At 32.9% G+C, this 19,332-nt stretch overlaps 1 protein-coding gene across 7 annotated transcripts in view; it reads right to left on the reverse strand.

Annotated features, from left to right (window-relative positions):
* LOC105473083 (NIPBL cohesin loading factor) overlaps positions 1 to 19,332 on the reverse strand; it is a 214,539-nt gene that overhangs the window by 64,649 nt on the left and 130,558 nt on the right. For all 7 annotated transcript variants that reach the window (XM_071099013.1, XM_011726708.3, XM_011726709.3 and 4 more), the window contains 2 exons: positions 11,800 to 13,425; positions 2,607 to 2,789 (listed from right to left, as the gene is read on the reverse strand). In XM_071099013.1, coding sequence (XP_070955114.1) covers positions 2,607 to 2,789; positions 11,800 to 13,425 — 1,809 coding nt within the window. The remainder of the gene's footprint in view (positions 1 to 2,606; positions 2,790 to 11,799; positions 13,426 to 19,332) is intronic.

The following is a 19,332-nucleotide window of genomic DNA, read 5'->3' on the forward strand; positions in this document are numbered from 1 at the left end:
TAGTGGTTTGTAATTACATAGAATATGCTTTATTGGTGGTAACTATCCACAGATCTTGTAAATCTTTAGTTCACATTCATCAAATTTTAGACAATTTGGATAAAAATGGGGTGACATTAAAAAAAAAAACAACTTCCATAACACATTGTGTTATAATGAGGTTATCAGAATACCAACTCATTGTGGCTAGTTTATTCTTTCTCCATTTCTCTCATTACCTTGGAATAAGCAGGGGAGGGGAAAGGACTCAAAAGAGAGGTATGTAAAATATGATTTGGGTGTTCTCTCTCCTCTCTTTCCAAATTTCACCTATGTACCTCTTGAGTTTCTTACATCGCCCCTCTCTCCATTTCCCCCAGGTACCCAGTGACCTTATATTTGTGCTATGGCCATCCAAATCTGTGTAGCCCAACTTTCAAAGTTATCCTTCAACATTTTCCCCTAACCTTCAACAAAACTATTTCCTTGGTTTTAGATTTTGAGAAACAATTTGATTAAACTGTTAAGTTTCAAAAAGTCTCTCTCTTTCTCGAAGCAGCATAATGCTTGCAACTTAATGGTCTCATAATAGTTTCACATTTTGTATTGTGCTATATTTTCACTACACTGTTTCTGTTGTGGTATAACAATTGGTTGTTTATGTGAACAACCATTTGGACTTCTTTCACCACTCAAATCAGTGGCTCCAGTGTCCACTTTTCTATAGTTACTCGTATAGAAATAAGTGAAGAAAAACAGGAAGCTACTCTTGACATCTCTTTAAAAATCTAGAGAAACTTTCCTTTCTTCTAGCAGTGGGTGAAGCTCAGGTTCTTTAAAATAAATATTACCTTTCAATATAGTTGGGCATAGATATAACAGGATCCATGGCTTTACAACGAAGTACATGCCTCCATAAGACGAGACAAAAGCTTTCATGATAGAAAGCAAGGGGAAATGAATGGTGGCTGCATTGGTGACAAACATGAGGGATGTGTGGCTCTACTCTCCACTATTTTATATTTCATGGAGATTTCTGATTATGTTATCCTTTCCACTTAACTGTGAGACAGCTTCAGAAATCTTTGCAATTGAGTAATGGAGGCAGCCACTATCCGTCAACTGGATTTGAAATGTTATTTGAAATCAAACTGGAATTCAGGGACTCCTCCTTCTTGGCTATTCTAGATATGGGTGATATGTTTATTAGAGGGAAAGAGGCAGAGTGGTAAGGCATGTATATTAAAGGGAGTGAGTTCCTGGGCCCCATGTTTCTTTTATCTTCTCACCTTCCAGAGCTAACCACATCCCCATATGACCAAAATGTCTGATCGTAATAAAAAAAATTAACTTTAGCCATTTTAATATACTGTGTGTCAATACATTTCATAATACAAATTATAACAATTATACATGATTAACTGTTGATTAAGTTTGCTGTATATTTTATTTCACTTTTAAAACCTTTTTCAGATTTGTTCAGTATTCATAGTCTACTGCTCATAGCTCAAGAGCTCACAATTAAAAAAAAATCAGTAAATTAACATTAAAAACTTTGGAGGAGGTGAAGGGCTTCCATCAGCAATATACATTTTAAAATGGCGGCATGCATCTGTCCTTCCTGCCCTTGCTTGTCACACCTCAATCTATGGACACTAGGTGGAAAAGGTAGAACACTGGTGGTCTTCCCACTTCTTTTGGTCATTATGACTAAGTCAGTTGGCACACAAGTGAAGATCTCCCATAGTCTGTTTCCACTGAATGCCGTTTAAGTCAAACAAGGTTGCTGACCCCTCTTGGCTAGGCTCAATTCTCTTGCTCCAGAAGAAGGAAGATAGGGATAAAAGAGAAGAACTTTTTCAGTGGACCAGTAGGAAGACAGGCGAGGTATAGCAAGTCTAGTGCAAAGACAGGTGATCACAGTGTTGTAGAGAGGTAGCTGTGTAGTGAAGAAGCCAGCTCTGGAAAACAGTGAAACAAGGGAGGAATTCCAGGACACAGCTGGGCAAAAAGGAGAAGCCAGGTCCAAACCACAGAGATAATCTGCAATGTGGCTAATCCATTCATAATTTAGTGATAGTATGGTTTTAAATATTTCTTCATCTGGCTATCTCCTACGTGTCCTTCAAGACTCAACTCAAGTGTCACCTCTTCCAGTAAGCATTCCCTGAGCCCCCACTCTGATTTTGATGCCAATCCAATGTGTTCCCATAGCACCCTGGATTAACTGTTATCACTGTACTTTTATCAGCATACTGCAATTATTTATTTACATATTTCCCCCATTAGACTGAAGGCTCTTTGAAGACAGGGGCCATATCTTATTTGTATTTTTACTCTCAGTGTCTAGCATATAATAGGAGCTCAATATATGTTTGCTGAATGCATACAGACACATACCTACCTGTGTTTTAAACTTAATTGTAGCTCATTTAATATTTTTTCTTGGTGCCAACTGATCTCATCTTTCACGCATTTTTAAAGTGTAGAGAAAAAAACTTACTATACTGCGTTATTAAGAATTAAGGTGACTGTGCTCTTGCTAAACCCCCAAATTATAAATGAGAAAAACACATCAACCTGCTTTTAAACTCTAAAATAATAACAAAGAGTTCTGTGATACTTACATTCAAAAGCTTCATCACTATCATTATCTTCATCTGAACTGATTTCAGCATATTTTGGCTTTTCATTAACTGTGCTACGCTTGCGTTTGTTCATTTTCACACGTTCACAAAGTGGCATGGTGGACTCAATTTCTGCCAGGAGTTCAGGGGGTAATTCTTTTAACACTGATTGATCTATACTACCTATTAATGAAAGGTAAACAAAAAAAAAAAAATGTAAATCTGAAGATAAAAGGAAAATTTTAACTAAATTAGCACAATAAAAATATTAGTATTTATGTTTTCTAAGTCACCTGTTTATTTTAATAGAACACAACTATAATACTCTTAACCCTAAAGTGACAATATAGTTAATATATATGTATGTGTACATATATACATATAATTATGTAACAACTTTAAAAACATGACACCACCATAAAAACGAAGGGTAATTATATAATAAATTTTTGATATAATGCCTTCAATTTGTCTGCATTGACTTGAAACTTTCTGAAACTAGAGATTCACTGACATTTGCAAACGGATTTGCGGTAAGCGGTACACTTCACATTCTTGGTAATACATAAATTTTGTTTTCTGTAGGTCTGCAGTAGTTTGAATCTAATGTTACCCCTCAATACAAGTGAGAAGTGCTGGAAGACACTTACCACTCCTCCTCCTTTTCTATGATCTTGGCAGTTGTGTATGGTGGCTGAGACAAGAGCTTTACATATGCTTTTACCTATCACTGTCTATTTGAAGGCATGGTAATGCCTTTAGCATTATGGAGAACTTCTTCAAACAGACAAATCAATATATACAATTTAACTGAAGACAAGAGAAACATGTAACATAGGATAAATAGATGACAAATATTTTAAAATATAAATGTCTGTAACTGAAAAGTACATTTCAAGTACTTTTAGAAAATTCAAGTTCATATCTTCCCACGAAAGAGTCAAGACAATAAAAAATAAGACAATAAGAGCCATTATACTACTTAATCCTACACACATACACACAAACACACACAAATAGTTCTTACAAAGAAATAAACTGTGACTATCTTCCTGACAGTTTAAAAAATAAAGTAGAAGTAGAAAAAGCTACTTATTCAGGATTATTTGTCCTTAATGATTACTAAAGATGGCAATTTTAGCTTCCTTTACTTACTTTGAGTGGAAGTATAAAAAGAAAAATCTTACCTGATAAATTTTATGAATTGGGAGCAAAGAGTACCTTTGTGGTTTACAGCAGGAAATATTAGTAACTTACAATCAACATTAATACTATCCTTTATAACATGCATATGATAATAGCGCTTATGTAAAGAATAAAAATTAATTATGACAGAAAAGTAAATAGCTATCAAGAAGATTAAGACAATACAATCAAATAACTCAAGATGGAGATATAAAACATTAATCTTAATGGAAGAATAACCTTTTAATTCTTTCAAAACTTTTATTCAGTATCACAAAGGAGTTATTTCAGTAACTTTCAGGCTTCTGTTCTTCTAAGGACATGCACAGCAATAATTTTACCCAACAAACATGCAATACTCATGACTGGTAATATCCCAGACTTCAATTGCTAAGAATTCTAACTAATGTTGAGTTTAACTTCTGTGTCATTTTGAAATCAGGTAATATTTCTCTGTATTGGCTTTCTTAATTTAACTAGTTAAGTTTTATCAGTGAGGGTCATTTTTTTTTTTTTTTTAGAATACTGGTAGAAGTAAAAGAAGTCAACTTTAGCTTTGCATTGCGTATCTTCAGCCCCAAACTGAACACATTTTGCAACTCATTTAAAAGTCTTTGAATATCTCTACTTCAGTATGTGTCTTTTTGATGGAACATCATGTTTTAGAGTATACATCTTCTCTTTTCCACATGACCTACATAATATTAAGTACATATATGGATGGTCAATAGATGCTTCTTGATTGCCTAACTCTGTGGTTCACAATTTCTCATGTTCACTTACAGATATACTTGCTGGATAGTTCCTGAGTTGCTATATTTGAGAGACAAATGAGTACATTTCCAAAATTTTTAAGAATGGAATTTTTTTTTTTTGCAGTATTTGAAACATTATGATCTTTATGGTTTTATAAATACAGATAACCCAAAGTATTTGACCTTTCATCCATCACGGAATTTTTTTTTTTTTTAAAGCAAATGTTACCTAAGTGATTGTTCTGCTTAGATTACGTTCACATCACAGACATACTGACTTGATACTAATATACCAGAATATTTTCCTGCAGATAAACACACAATAATCAAAGGTTAAAATATGTACTAGTTCTTGTGCTCTCTCTGCAATGGATTATTATGTTCCCAGAGCAAGGACTCTGCTCTTTTTCTTTTTAAAAAAATTCCTCACAATAGCCAAACACAGACAACCTGTGCCTTATATCCGATAAAGCAAGTATCAACATTAACAGTAGTTTACCCTTTCTTATTCCTTACATTAACGAGAATACTATTAAGACCTCTAGTATTCTCCAGATCATTTTAACTTCTATAAAACTTTGAAAGTTTAAACAACATAATTCAAAGGTCAAAAGTTTTATTTCTGAAGATGACCCAACTTTAAAGAAAAAAAATCCAGGAATCAATGTCTCTACATGTATCATCCTCCAAAAGTGAACCCTGTTTCATTTTGAACAGAATTGTCTATTCCACAGGTTTCACACATTTTCTGAATTAACCACATCCTTTCTTCCATTTCATGAAGCACTTTATAAATGGACTCTGCCAGGTCCCTTGATTACAAAGATAACAAATAAAATGCATGACTTTCCCATATTCAGGCCTGGGATCTTTAATATGACATCAAGGATCTGGATAACCCAGCCATTTGGAGGCTGAGATGGGAGGATTGTTTGAACTCAGGAGTCCTAGGCTGCAGTGAGCTATATTAGCACCACTGCACTCCAGCCTGGGCAAGAGAATGAGACTCTGTCTTTAAAAAAACAAAAGGATCCTGATTTGGATAACTCAGTTTAAAAAAAATGAATAAATAGCAAGTACTTAAAATTATCTGTATGACATACTTGGTTATGTTATTTCCCCTGAATTAGTTAATAATCCATTAAATACAAACATAGAGTCTTGCTATCTCTTAACATACGATGATGTATTTTAGGGATTGATGATTTTAGGGATTATTGTTGCTTGCCAAGTTATTTGTTCCTAAAAACTTCAGACTACTAGTGCTTTATGATTGTCTCTCCCCTAATTTCTTTTGTCCTGCTTTATTCTTTAAATCAGATGTCTGAATTCCCATAAAACTTTATGTTATTGGCTTGATGAATAATGTCATTTAGTCACAATTTTGTGAGATACCAAGTTTTCAGCTTCTGTACATATGTTCCATTAAATACAATGCACTCTATACTCTGGCTCTAATATGGCTAAAGAATACATTTACTCCTAGATAAGCTACATTTAAGTAATCTTTGATTTCTATTATAAATCACACAAATCAGCACTTGCCAGATTATTAAAACTAGAAATCATCAAAAGATTTAAAGTCCCAAACATTGATTTGATAACAAAGTGTTTTGTTTTCTTTTTAAAACAGGAAAACAACTCTGAGATAGAAACACATCACCTAAACTAATAAAATCTTTGGGGCTGAAGCTTTGGTCAATGGAAACAAGTCATGTTCAGAAAAATAACTAAGAGCCTTACATAAACCTCCAAATATTATAAATCCTAAAAAACAAACAAAAAAAAATCTTGGGCAGGCACAATGTAACAGTTCAGTGACAATTCTTCCATTAATCTACCCATATAATACAGAAGCACCAAATGGATCTTCAACTTCAATTAGAAGTAAGCGGGGGCAAAAAAAAAAAAAAAATTTCAATACTGCATATAAATGACAATTTACTACTCATTATGTAAGTAACAACTTACTACTCATTACTGAAAAGTAGGGGGCAGGGATCAAATGATTCTTTCCTTGATATGTATACACGGTGAGAAAAATAAATTGTGGCAGTAATATCTTTAAATCTACACTGAATATAAAGTGCAGATACATAAAAAGATTTGTTTTTAAAAATTGCTTTCTTCATTTAGATAAATTCAATTCAATTAGAAACTGAATGACTGTACATTCCTTTATATAAAAAAACAGACCGATTAGCTTTTACTATAACAACATTCATTTTGGTTTTTATAACTGTATAAAGCAGGAGGGAAATTGGTTTCTTTATTTTAAAAGTGAATGAATCAAGCTTTGAAAGGTTAAGACTTATTCAAGGTTTTGATATCAGTTCTCTTTGTACTATAATTTATAATAAGTTTAAAGGAGAATTTTTAAAAATTGACACATCAGAAGCCAGAAAATGCTAATATTTTTATAGGCAAGACAGAGAGATCCATATTAAAAAACCCATTTTATTGGTATTATACTCTTTAGTAGGTATTCATACTCTTTAATTTCGCATCAGGCCCTTGTAAAGAAGGGTTTTATTAATTTTTTTTAAGGATATAAGAGGGAATTCAGTATGTCAAAGATAATTTCTTCATAAACAGACACAGGTTCTTTCAGAATTAGTATTTGCTAGCTCCTTAGCTGTCAATTATACACCTATTTCTACAGATACAAGAACCCTATAGAAACTACGTTTTTGGGCTGGCTTAAGAGATGGAATGGAAAGGAGAGAGAACAGCTCCAGCAAACTTTAATTTTTATAAAAAGGTTTCTACGTAACGCATTTCTTTTAAGCAATATTTGTATGAACAATCTATTAAGCATAATTTGGAACAAAAATTTCTACAACTGGAAATCATGAGTACAAATTTTCAAAATACTGCTCTAAAGTCACAAGAGCTAGATATGGATTATGCCAACTTCTGTAATAAACTTTCTCTAAACATTTCCTAAAGATATCACTGATATGAATGTCTTTATAAAAACTGAAAATTCGAGTTTTTTAGAAAGGTATTTTATAAAACTGTGCAAATGAAGCAAAATAAATTCCCACTGCAGCATCATTAAATATTATTCAATATTACAATCTACCTTGAAGAAAACACACTGAAAATCCTCAATTTAGGAATGAATAAACTATGCTATAAATTCACTCTCAGAAACAATACTTTAAAACTTGCAGAAGCTGAGGATCCTAAACACAATCTAACTAGACTGGTTCAGTGCTAAGTAAAAGGCAACCAGCTGATGACAGTGATCAGCATTTAGTAGTGTAACTGTAACAGTAGATAAGTGAAGTGACATAACTGTCGCTAGTAAGGCCTACAATCATTAGCTCATCAAGTGAGCAATATAGGCTAATCACTATTGACTATTAAAGCCGACAGATACATTCCCAGTGAAGACTACTTTCAGAAACTGCTTTACTCTTCAGTTTAAAGGATGATGTCAAATAACAAATAATACGGATATTTCTCGAAAGCACTGAGTCCACATAATGGAGAATGATATACTAGTTGGAAAGAAGAAGGGGGAGAGCGAAGGAAAAATGGTTTCCTTAGACATAAAGCTATTTTGAGACACTCTGGAATTAAAAAAAAAAAACAAACCCAAAACAAAATCAAATGTTTGTAATTACTGATACTAAGCTGTTAATAACACTGAAGGCACATGTTAGTTGATGATTATGCCAATCTTCTTTTTTTTTTTGAGATAAGAGTCTTGCTCTGTCACCCAGGCTGGAGTGCAGTGGCACAATCTCAGCTCACTATAACCTCCTCCTCCTGGTTTGAAGCGATTCTCCTGCTTCAGCCTCCTGAGTAGCTGGAACTACCAAGTGCCTGCCACCGTGCCCAACTAATTTTTGTATTTTTAGTAGAGGTGGGGTTTCACCATGTTGGCCAGGCTGGTCTTAACTCCTGACCTCAAATGATCCACCTACCTTGGCCTCCCAAAATGCTGGGAGATTATGCCAATCTTAAAGGATCTCATAACTTTATTATTTTAATTTAGAGACACTATACATTAAGGTAATATTCTAATAAAATTTTTAACAATAAAATATTTTTTGGCATGTAACATACGATCGAAGTATATTTTAGTAGAAGATATTTGAAGAACTTAAAAAGAATTCTACAAAGGGTTATGTTGCCTGACTGCCCCCTCCACCCCTCCCACACAAGGAATAAACAAAGTGATGGAAAGATAGGGAAGTTGACAAAGCAAGATAAGAATGGGAATAATATTAATCCCATGTTGTAACTGCTGTAGATCAAAATAAGTGTGATAGAAAAACTAAACACATAATACTATAAGCAGGTTTTCTTTGGATCTTAACAAAAAATCTAGGTAGTTGACAGGGTGAAGAAAGTTACTACAATATTTAGGAAGCAGGATTCGACAAATAAGTAGCTCTTGAGCTAGGGTGTATTGATGGGAACATAAAAGATGACTATCTAATTTTAATCTGTACACAAAAGCTTTTCCTGAAAATGGTGACAACATCGTCTCCATTCAATAGCCATTAAGTATAATTTTATTATGTATGAAGTATTTTGTTAGGTACCAGGGATATAGACATATTGCCACAGAAATCAAATCAAATGTAACAATGCCACTTTACATTTAACATGCTCATACAAAAGACAAAAATAAGTAATCTAAAATAGGAGTAATAAATCTGTACCTCTATCACACACTCAAAATTTATCAGCTTAAAATATATCCTAAAGAATATTTTCTATATGAACAACTGGTAAAATATTTAAAAGATGGAAATTTATGGCTTTTCAATTTTGGCCCTAGGAACCAACCATAAAAGTATCCCAGCAATATTCAGACTAATTCCTTTACTCAGAAAATCATCAACACATCAAAATGTGATTTTCTGTGAATCTCCAAAGAAAACCCCAATATGTACTACAAAGGGTAAGTAATCTACAACTGTGCTTCATGTACATGCAATTAAAAAAATCCACAATTAACCAACTCTGCTATTTAAACTGAGTAGCAAAAATCTAAAATAAAACCAAAATTAGAACATTACTAAAAAAAAAAAAAAAGATACGGATCCTAAGACATAAATAAATTAATCCAAAAGATAGCTACACGGCATCCTGAAATGAATTTAAGCACTGACACAGTATTTTTTGATGAAAAGGACTGTTATTGTAATTGCAGTTACATTAATATATGTGTATATATACATAAACATGCACATGTACACATACATACACATCACTCAGACACCCAGATAGCTTACTTACATACTAACATGACCATATCAGGTATATACATCTGCATTAAAAGTATACTATCAGAAATGCATTTTGGTGCTAAAAACTTATTCATAGGCCATATTACTGCATGTGAAAAAACCAGGTGAAATAATACAGCAATTACTAACTAAAAGCTATATTCACTTCTGGATGTTCTTTAAGGAGTTGTAAAAGACTCTTTGTTAGAACAGAGTTTAGAAAGCAAGGCTAGGGTAAGCTGAGAGGGGAGGGAGAGAAAGATGGTCCAGATCAAAGGAACAAGAGGGTACCACTTTCCATCTTTCACCTGACTCTTCTAAAATTGTATAGCCATACTCTTTAGTTTATAAATATAAGCTACTCCCAAACTTTCGCTAAAAATTTTTAAAGAAAATCTTTACCTAAAAGAAAACAAATCTAGTGTTAACTCCCGCATTCTACAACCTCTTTCATATTAACAAGTAACTCTGAAAAGACACATTCCAGTTAAATAAAAAAGGCTACTTATTGAGGCTGATGTCTTAATTGATTTTTGGTCTAATTGCTATAATCTAAAAATTAAAAGCTTCACTCAAAGAACACAAATATTAGTAACTCAGAAGGCAATATTTTTTCATTTTTGTAAGACAAAATCAAATAAATTAACAGTGAAGAAATGAATGCTGACGAAGACCAAGCAAGAATAACAACAGATTAGCCACAAGTCATTCTTTGAATAAAGAGTTCTTTATAATATGTTTTCAAAGAGTTTTCTTGGTAGACAAGTTACAACAGCATGTTATGAAAACAATAACCACACACTTTTCATATCTGCTAATGCACCGCAGTGCTATGCAATACAACTTTCTGTGATGATGCAAATGTTCTGTTTTGTCCAATACGGTAGCCAATAGCCACGTATGACAACTGATGAAATGAACTTTCGATTTTAGTTAATTTAAATTTAAATAGCCAAAAAAGGTAATGGCTACCATCTCAGCCAATGCAATTCTAGATTTCATATACTTGGTTACATATAAGTTTAAATCTAAATTCTTAATAATTCTCTTTCACAGAAGGAAAACTCAAAATCAAATAAACTCTCAGTTCTATCGCCTTCACTACACCTCAATATATTTAGACTGCATGGACATGGTGGCTCACGCCTGTAATCCCAGCACTTTGGGAGGCTGAGACAAAAGGATCGCTTGAGGCCAGGAGTTCGAAAGCAGCCTGGTCAACAAAGCAAGAAGACCTCATCTCTATTTAAAAATAAAAAAAGTTATTTTAAATACTTGTGTACAAACGGATACAAAAGTATATCTTCTGCACAAATGGTCATTATTTTTTGGCACTTAAGACATTCTTATCCCTTTGGAAATAATCTTACTCAAGTAACCAGAGAATTTAACTCAGAAACCATGCAAAAATAACACCAGTCCCCCTGCCTCCCACAAACTTAGAATTTAACCAAATTTAAAAAGTAAGTACCGTTCCCTATTACCTTTGCATAAACAAGGACAAAAAGATATGTTTTAAAAATATAAAACATATTTAACTAACCACCTCCCCAACAAAATGAAAAATAACCTTTTATACAACTTTCTAAACTATACAAACTATTCATCGATAATTAGCTCAAACACAGGTCTGTAAGAATATAGTATTGTAAGACTATAGAGAGTTTTTAAAGACAGCTATTTTAATACAACATTCACTTGATTAACATAAGAAATAACGAATATAAGAAATAATTAAACAGCCAAATAACTTATCTCTGTGTAACCAAATAGCAGTAAGATTCATAACTACCTTGAGTAGTGGGTGGGAAGAAAAAAACTGTGGGGAAAAAAAAAATTCATTGGAAACCTTTATCTATACTTCTGAAAAAAATTTACTGTTGTTTGACATAGATGTTATATTTTCAGGTAGTAGCTTTCTAATTTTTGTAAATTTCCTTTTTAATACTTAGTAACCTTAGCACTTAAAATCGATTATATTATAAATGACATCAGTATTCTTACCTTTATTTGACTTTGATGGTTTATTCTTGATAGGTTTAAGGGAACTTCTTGATTTGTCCTCTCTATCTTTAATAAGTTTCTGAACATCATCCAAAGACAGCTTTTGTAGAACAACTACAGGCTTAGCTCCTTTATTTAGATCTTCAACTAATCCTATTTTTTCTACTTTGTCTTTCTGCTCTCCTTTCATTTCCATTTTCTTTGTTTCCTGAGTAACATTGCCATCTTTATCCCTCTTGATTTTCGGAATGACAAAATTTTTCAATGCACCAGACCTGCCCCCCAACAAATAACTTGGAAATTCTGCCTTATTGTCAGGGTGTGCTTTATTAGTGTCTACTTTACTCTTGTTACCCTCTGTCCTTTTGTCATCTTTACTATTTGGTGATTTAAAACCAGGTTTATCAGATCTTGATTTATTAGAATCTCCTTGTTTAACACGAGGACTGTCAGGTCTTGATTTTTGTTCCCCAGAAGATGGTCTTTCCCTTGAGTCCCCTGATTCATGCCTGTGTTTTCGTTCTAGTTTATCAGTTTTTGAACTATCAGATTTAATGCCATGTTCATTTCTACTAGAGGATCTCAATGTTTCTGGTCTTCGAACCCTAGACTGATCTCCTCGATGTCGCTCTGATTCACCCCTGTCATCTGATTTTTGTTTATTATCATGGTCACGTCTTAGTGACTCAGAAATAGATCGCCCATCAGGTCTCTGCTTTAAGGCTTCAGCTCGTTCTGATTTTAACCGAGGTGAGTCAGATTTAGTATCTTGTTTATGTTTAGACACTTCAGGTTTTTTCTCCGTAGATGGCTTTCCAGAATCCCTCCTATTGTCATGCCTGTGTTTTGGTGTTTCAGGTCGCCCTTCATTTTTTTGCTTTGGAGTTTCAGGGCGGCTTTCACCTTTTTGCTTTGGAGTTTCAGGCCTTCCATCACTCTTCTGTTTTGGGGTTTCAGGACGCCCTTCACTCTTTTGTTTTGGAGTCTCAGGCCGGCTTTCACCCTTTTGCTTTGGGGTTTCAGGCCTTGATTTTGTTGTTTCTGATCTGCCATTATTTTGTTTGTTGTCATTTGGTTTTGTGTCAGACAGTCTATTTTCATTTTGTTTAGGCTCAACTACGGTGCTCTCGTTTTGTTTGCATTCAGTTGTTCTGCTCTCATTCTGTTTCAGTTCTTCTGTTTGGGTCTCAAGTTTAGTTTCTAACTTATTTTCAGTTGATTTTGTCTCCACCAATCGGTTTTCATTTGGTTTAGATTCTGACAATCTACTTTCACTTTGTTTCATTTCACTCTTTGAAAGCTCAGGATCAGACTTTTTTTTAGGTGTCTCAGGATGGTTTTCTGGTGTAGATTTAAGACTTCCAATAACATCTTCCTGAAGAACAGAAATAGGTGCATCATTACATTGTTTGATTTCTTCAGGCTTTTTTATGGAGTCTGAATCCTGAGTTACAGAAGCCTGAGAGTCCACTCTTCCTGCCTGATGAAGATCAATGCTAACCATTAATGCTGGCCTTGACCCATTTCCCGTAGAACCCGTCTCCTGAGAAGCTGGTCTATTACCTCCTGTAGCACCCCCAGCCTCCTGTGGGTAAGAATCTTGTTTTCTTTTTTTCAAAGGCTTATCTGAAATTTAAAGATAAATATTTGATATCAGTAATAGACATGTATTCTTATTAAAAACCCTATGGATGTTTTTTATCTTTTTTAAGGTTATGTTTTAAAAATGGAGTAAATGCAAATGCACATATGCATACATAAAATAGTAAGCATGAATGACACAATACTTTGAAAACCAAGGTTTGAAGAAATATGCTTGAGAGATTTCAATAAATACAGTAAAAAGAATTTAACTGCATACTCTTTAAGGATATAAATAAGTGTAAGAATATAAAATGAAGAGAACTTATAATGTACCAAATACAAACATATATTTATGTTCATAGATGTTAAAGATAAATCAGATTCTTTCCCTAAGAATAAAACAACCAGTTATAAATCATAGTCTCACTCAGGTTAATTTTAACTGTTAGCGAAAAACTATAAAGAGCTCCAAATCTGCCAACATACCAAACAGGAAATATAAGCTTTTACTGTATCTAAGATAAGTATGGAAAAAAAGAAATAAAATAGATACCATGCCATTGGAAAAAAATGAGTTTAAAAAATGAATTTAGTAATCTGTCATTTAACTTTAATCAATAATTCAAATTCTTTAAAGTGTTAAAAGAGTGAAAGGAGTTTAAAAGCTAACCACAATGTTAGATAGAAGTAAATTTAAAATAAGGAAGCAATAGATATCAAAGGAATAGAAAATTTAAAATCAAGAAGCAACAGGTATAAATTAGAATCCTGTCTTAAGCAACTTCCACTGAAGAAAACTGTTCCTACTCTTCAACATAAAGTTATAATGTTCTAGGGGTCTATTCTGGTCTCGGAAAGAAATAATTTACAGTATTATTAAATGTAAACACACACACACAAACACAAATTCACCATTGCAATAAAATGTGAAGGTATTTTTAACATCTATATATTTCTGTGTATGATTCCATTTCTGACTTATGAGGGTGCTAGGTCATTTTCTGTAAATTAAATCTCCAGTTAGGTCTTGGGAATGGTTACATTATAGTACCTTGAGGTTTGGCTTCCTTTTGTTTATTTGCTGAGCTTGAGTATGTTTTAAAAATCACTCTTAGTTATTTTAATAAGACAATCTCTAGATTCTCTTGTAATATTCACTAATGTGAATATAAGGAAGATGGTATCACAAGATTAAAAGTCAAACTGACAACTGAAAAATGGCTCCTTATTGTTAAGAGAACCAAGTTGCGATTTTTTTTCCTAATGGTAATGCTTCTTTTATATAGCAAAGTTCCAGTTTTCTTTTTAAAGTGGGAAGTAGCAGTTCTTGCCAGTTTAAAATCTAATCAAATGTAACTGCAATTTAATTAAGATATTTGTTAGTTATATTTTGTAAAACTAAGTCCTTCTGCTCCTTCAGTTATCCAGTCAAATCTACCACCACACATGCTCCATTTGTAAACCACCACCGTAACAATTCTAAAGTATATTATCATTAGATTGTTTCCACCAGCTAAAACTAACATGGTAAGAATTTATAGGAAGCTTTCTACATCAATACCTTAAAAAAGAAATCAGAATACTAAATTTATGTTTATCGAATCCTCTTTTAGAATCTTCCGCCATTCAAAAATCATCTTTATGTTTTGTCATAGGGCAAACCAATTGATATCTCATGAATAAGATGCTTTATCAATTTATACTTATCCCTTAAACTTTTATAAGAATCTAGAAATTCAAACAGTATAACCTAAGATTTCTATATTTTTGATGAAATATGCTTTGTAAAAGTAACTAAAATGGTAGCTTAATCATACTCAAGATGTACAACGACATAGGTCTCTGGTATCTGAAGATTTAAGATATCTATGGCTCACTCTTTTATGCAGTGTCTTCAGAAAAACATTAGCATAACTTAGAGGGCTGACTTTTAAAGGATTACAAAATACTCAAGAGTTTGTATACTATTAACCTCAATCCAATTTATCTTAAGACATTAAAATGAAAATTTAGCAAATACAATAACAAATATCTTAATTTCAAAGAAATGATATATTTTTATTTAAACTGAATCCTATGATTATTTATAACAAAAAATGTATGAAAGTATTTGCACACAAGTAATTAAGATTGGGAAACATCTTACCATTTTTTTCCACTATATATAAAATGCTGTTAAATACAAAATTTTAATCATTCAACTACTGAAAAGTACTTTACTCCTGTGAAACCTGGAAAATTTTCATTATTGTGGCAAGGATTCTTAGATATGTTAAGAGGATGTATGTTGTGATTCACTTGGTCTGATTCAATTCCACCATGAGCTTACTCCTTATAAAACGGCTCTGAATCTGTACAGGTCACTTTTGTTCAACCACTTTTGTTATGAGTCTTCATTACATCATAACCACCTAATAATCATGGAAAGCCATCTCTATGAAGAATCATTCTGGTATTTAGGACAGTGATTACCTGTAAGCCCTCTTCAGCACTAGGAACCATAAGATTAGCTATTAGAATACATATATTCCTAAAGAAAATGCATACAAAAGGATTATCGTAATCTCAAAACCAACACTTGTCATCCAGATGCTGATATCCTCAAAATAAGATCCAGCCCTTACAGAAATTCTAAACTCAATTATGCTTACAAGAAAAACAAACTATACCAGTTACTTAAATCTACAAGTGATATATGAAAACACTTAAAGCAGAAAGCACAATAATTGTGTATACATGGTGGCCAATTAAGTACAATGAAAACACACCACCCCTCAACCACAATACAAGCTGATTGGCTAATTGTCCTATTCCTTGTACCAAATCCCAGTCTCTTACTCCAAATGACAGTAGGTAATAACTGACTTTTAACAAGGGCTATAGTGCAAGAATATTGTAACATTATATAAACATTAGTGAAGCTGAGCCATTCCTTATACTTGCTAACATGGAAAGTGGACCTTAGGAAAAGATGAAATAGGCAAAGATGAACAAAGGAACCCCCTCTTTGACAAAGGAAAGCAGAAATTTTCAGCACATGAAAAAGGTATTAATATCTAATGATAGGTCATCCCAGAAGCAAAGAAAGATGAATAGCCTTTTAAAATTAATTTATGTAATTAGAGACACTAAAAGTATGAGCAAAAAGATTGAGACAACAGTCCTTTTGGAATATTATAAAATATCAGGTTACAAAGTTGCCTTATCAGTGTATATACAGAATTGCTCAAAGAAGAGAGAACAGGACAAAGGGACATAAATACCTAACAGCTAGAAAAACGTCCTTCTTATGCTGAACAAGGGTACAATAGGGTCTGCCACAGCCTAGGTAAAACAATGAATTCCACAAATATTCTACATTTGTTGAATTTTCTAATCTTATTTATAAGGTATAGTGTTTTTGATTCCTGGTTATTGAGTGGAATATTTCTCTCACAGTAAATGAATATATTGGCAAACAAACTTATACCCTAAAGTAAAACTAGTAGGCCAAATAGTCCTGCCTGTTCCGTATCACCAGTAACACAACAGTTGTAAAAAAGTCCTCAGTGCCAAATGTTTGAATACATTAAATGTTGATTTTAACATTTAGTCTTTAATAAGCAAAAATAATGGTAACTAGGGACAAATTAATTTCAAGGAAGTATTTCATCTCTTAAGGACTCTAAAACCACCACTTCAGAAGAATTTTGCTTTTATTTATGACCTCACCTATACCCTTGGATCAATATATACACCTTTAATCATCGCAAAATCTCAGGGTAACTTCTTATATCACAAATACTATCCCATCACGCAATGCAGAAACTGAATGCAATATGCCAAGTTCAAATCAAAAGTGTTAGGTGGCATCTAAGTTCCAAAAGTTTCCAAATACAGTCATGTATTGCTTAACAACAGGATACATTCTGCGAAATGCACTGTTAGGCGATTTCTCTGTTATGTGAGTATCATATAGTATATTCACATAAACCTAGATGATATAGCCTACTATGTACCTAGGCTATGTGGTATAGCTTATTGCTACCAGGCTATAAACCTGTACAGCATGTTACTATATTGAATACTGTAGGCAACTGTAACACAATGGTAAGTATTTGTGTATCTAAAACATATCCAAACATAGAAAAGGTAGAGTAAATATACAATATTATATTCTTATGGGACCACCACTGTATTTAAAGTCTAGTGTGAAATGAAACATCATTATGTGATACATGACTATAAATCCACGAAATAAGAGGAAAGTGGCTTTCAGAAAACAAGTTAGAAATGACAATAATAATATGAAATCAGCAAAACCTACTTTAATCCTCAGGATATCACCACATACCTGTATTTTCACCAAAATTGAATGTCAACTCTGCTCATTCAACTTTTCAGTTATCTGTAACTATGTCATCATAGATTACAGAAAAAACTATTTAAATAATTGAAAATAAAATATACAAGTTTCTACAAGAACAGTATGTTGTATCTGTTGACTTTGTTCTTTTTTTCCCAAAGGAAAGTTAGTAGTATAAAAGAAGTTTGCTAATATACAATTAGAACTATACATGACCCTTATTTTAATTCCATTTTTATAAGTAGAAACTTTGGATTCAACAAATATGATACATAAAAAAAGGTCACCATTCCTCCTCTGTTTTTGTTACTATCAACAACTATTAAAATTCACTTAAAAAGTACATTCTTTTTCAAGAACACATTTTTCCATAATAAAGATTTAAGGTCATGCAAAAATTCAGTTATCAGGGCAACTAACTTTTCTTGGTCAGGGAACTGTAATATTGTATGTTTCTTGCAAAACTGACTATCCTAAGATTCAGGAATTTTGAACAGGTTAATAAGAAAAGCTGAGTAATATTACTTTTTTCATTTGACATGCATACGCTTTTATAAAAGGTTAGAGGAAGAGATGTAATTTGGAACCTATGTATTTATTTCCTGAACCTCACATGGCAAACTAAAGAGAAAAGGTACAAGCAACATTTCATCCTTAGTATCAAAACTTTACTAGTTTAAAAAAAAATTCCAGAAGTCCTACCCAGAGCAATCAGGCAAGATAAAGGAATATTAGGCATCCAAATAGGAAAAGAGGAAGTCAAATGATCTCTGTTCACTGATGAAATGATCTCATACTTAGAAAACCCAAAAAATTCCTCCAAAAGACTCACAGACCTGATAACTTCAGGGAAGTTTTAGGATACAAAATAAATGTACCAAAATCAGTAGCATGTCTATACACCAATAACATCCAAGCTGAGAACCAAATCAAAAACTCAATCTCATTTACAATAGCCACACACACAAAATAAAATACCTAGGAATACATTTAAACAAGGAGGTGCAAGAGCTTTACAAGGACAACTACAAAACACTGATAAAAGAAATCATAGACAACACAAACAAATCAAAAAACATTCTATGTTCATGGATAGGAAGAATCAATATTATTAAAAATGACTATACTGCCCAAAGTAATCTACAGATTCAACACTATTCCTATCAAACTACCAAAGTAATTTTTCAAAGAATTAGAAAAACTATCCTAACATTTATATAAAACCAAAAAAGAACCTGAATAGCCAAATCAATCCTAAGCAAAAAGAACAAAGCTGGTGGCATCATATTAGGAAACTTCAAACTACACTACAAGACTACAGTAAGCAAAACAGCATGGTACTGGTATAAAAACAGGCACACAGATCAATGGAACAGAATAGAGAACCCAGAAATAAAGTCACATACCTAAAAACAACTGATCTCCAAGAAAGTTGACAAAAATAAACAACAGAAAAAGAACACTCTATTTAATAAATGGTGCTGGGAAAACTGGCTAGCCATATGCAGAAGAATGAAATGGGACTCCTGCCTCTCACCTATACAAAAATTAACTCAAGATGAATTAAACACGTAACTCTAAGACCTCAAGTGATAAAAATCCTA

The sequence above is a fragment of the Macaca nemestrina genome, chromosome 6 (genome assembly GCF_043159975.1).
Source record: "Macaca nemestrina isolate mMacNem1 chromosome 6, mMacNem.hap1, whole genome shotgun sequence".
In the NCBI taxonomy this organism is placed as follows: domain Eukaryota; kingdom Metazoa; phylum Chordata; class Mammalia; order Primates; family Cercopithecidae; genus Macaca; species Macaca nemestrina.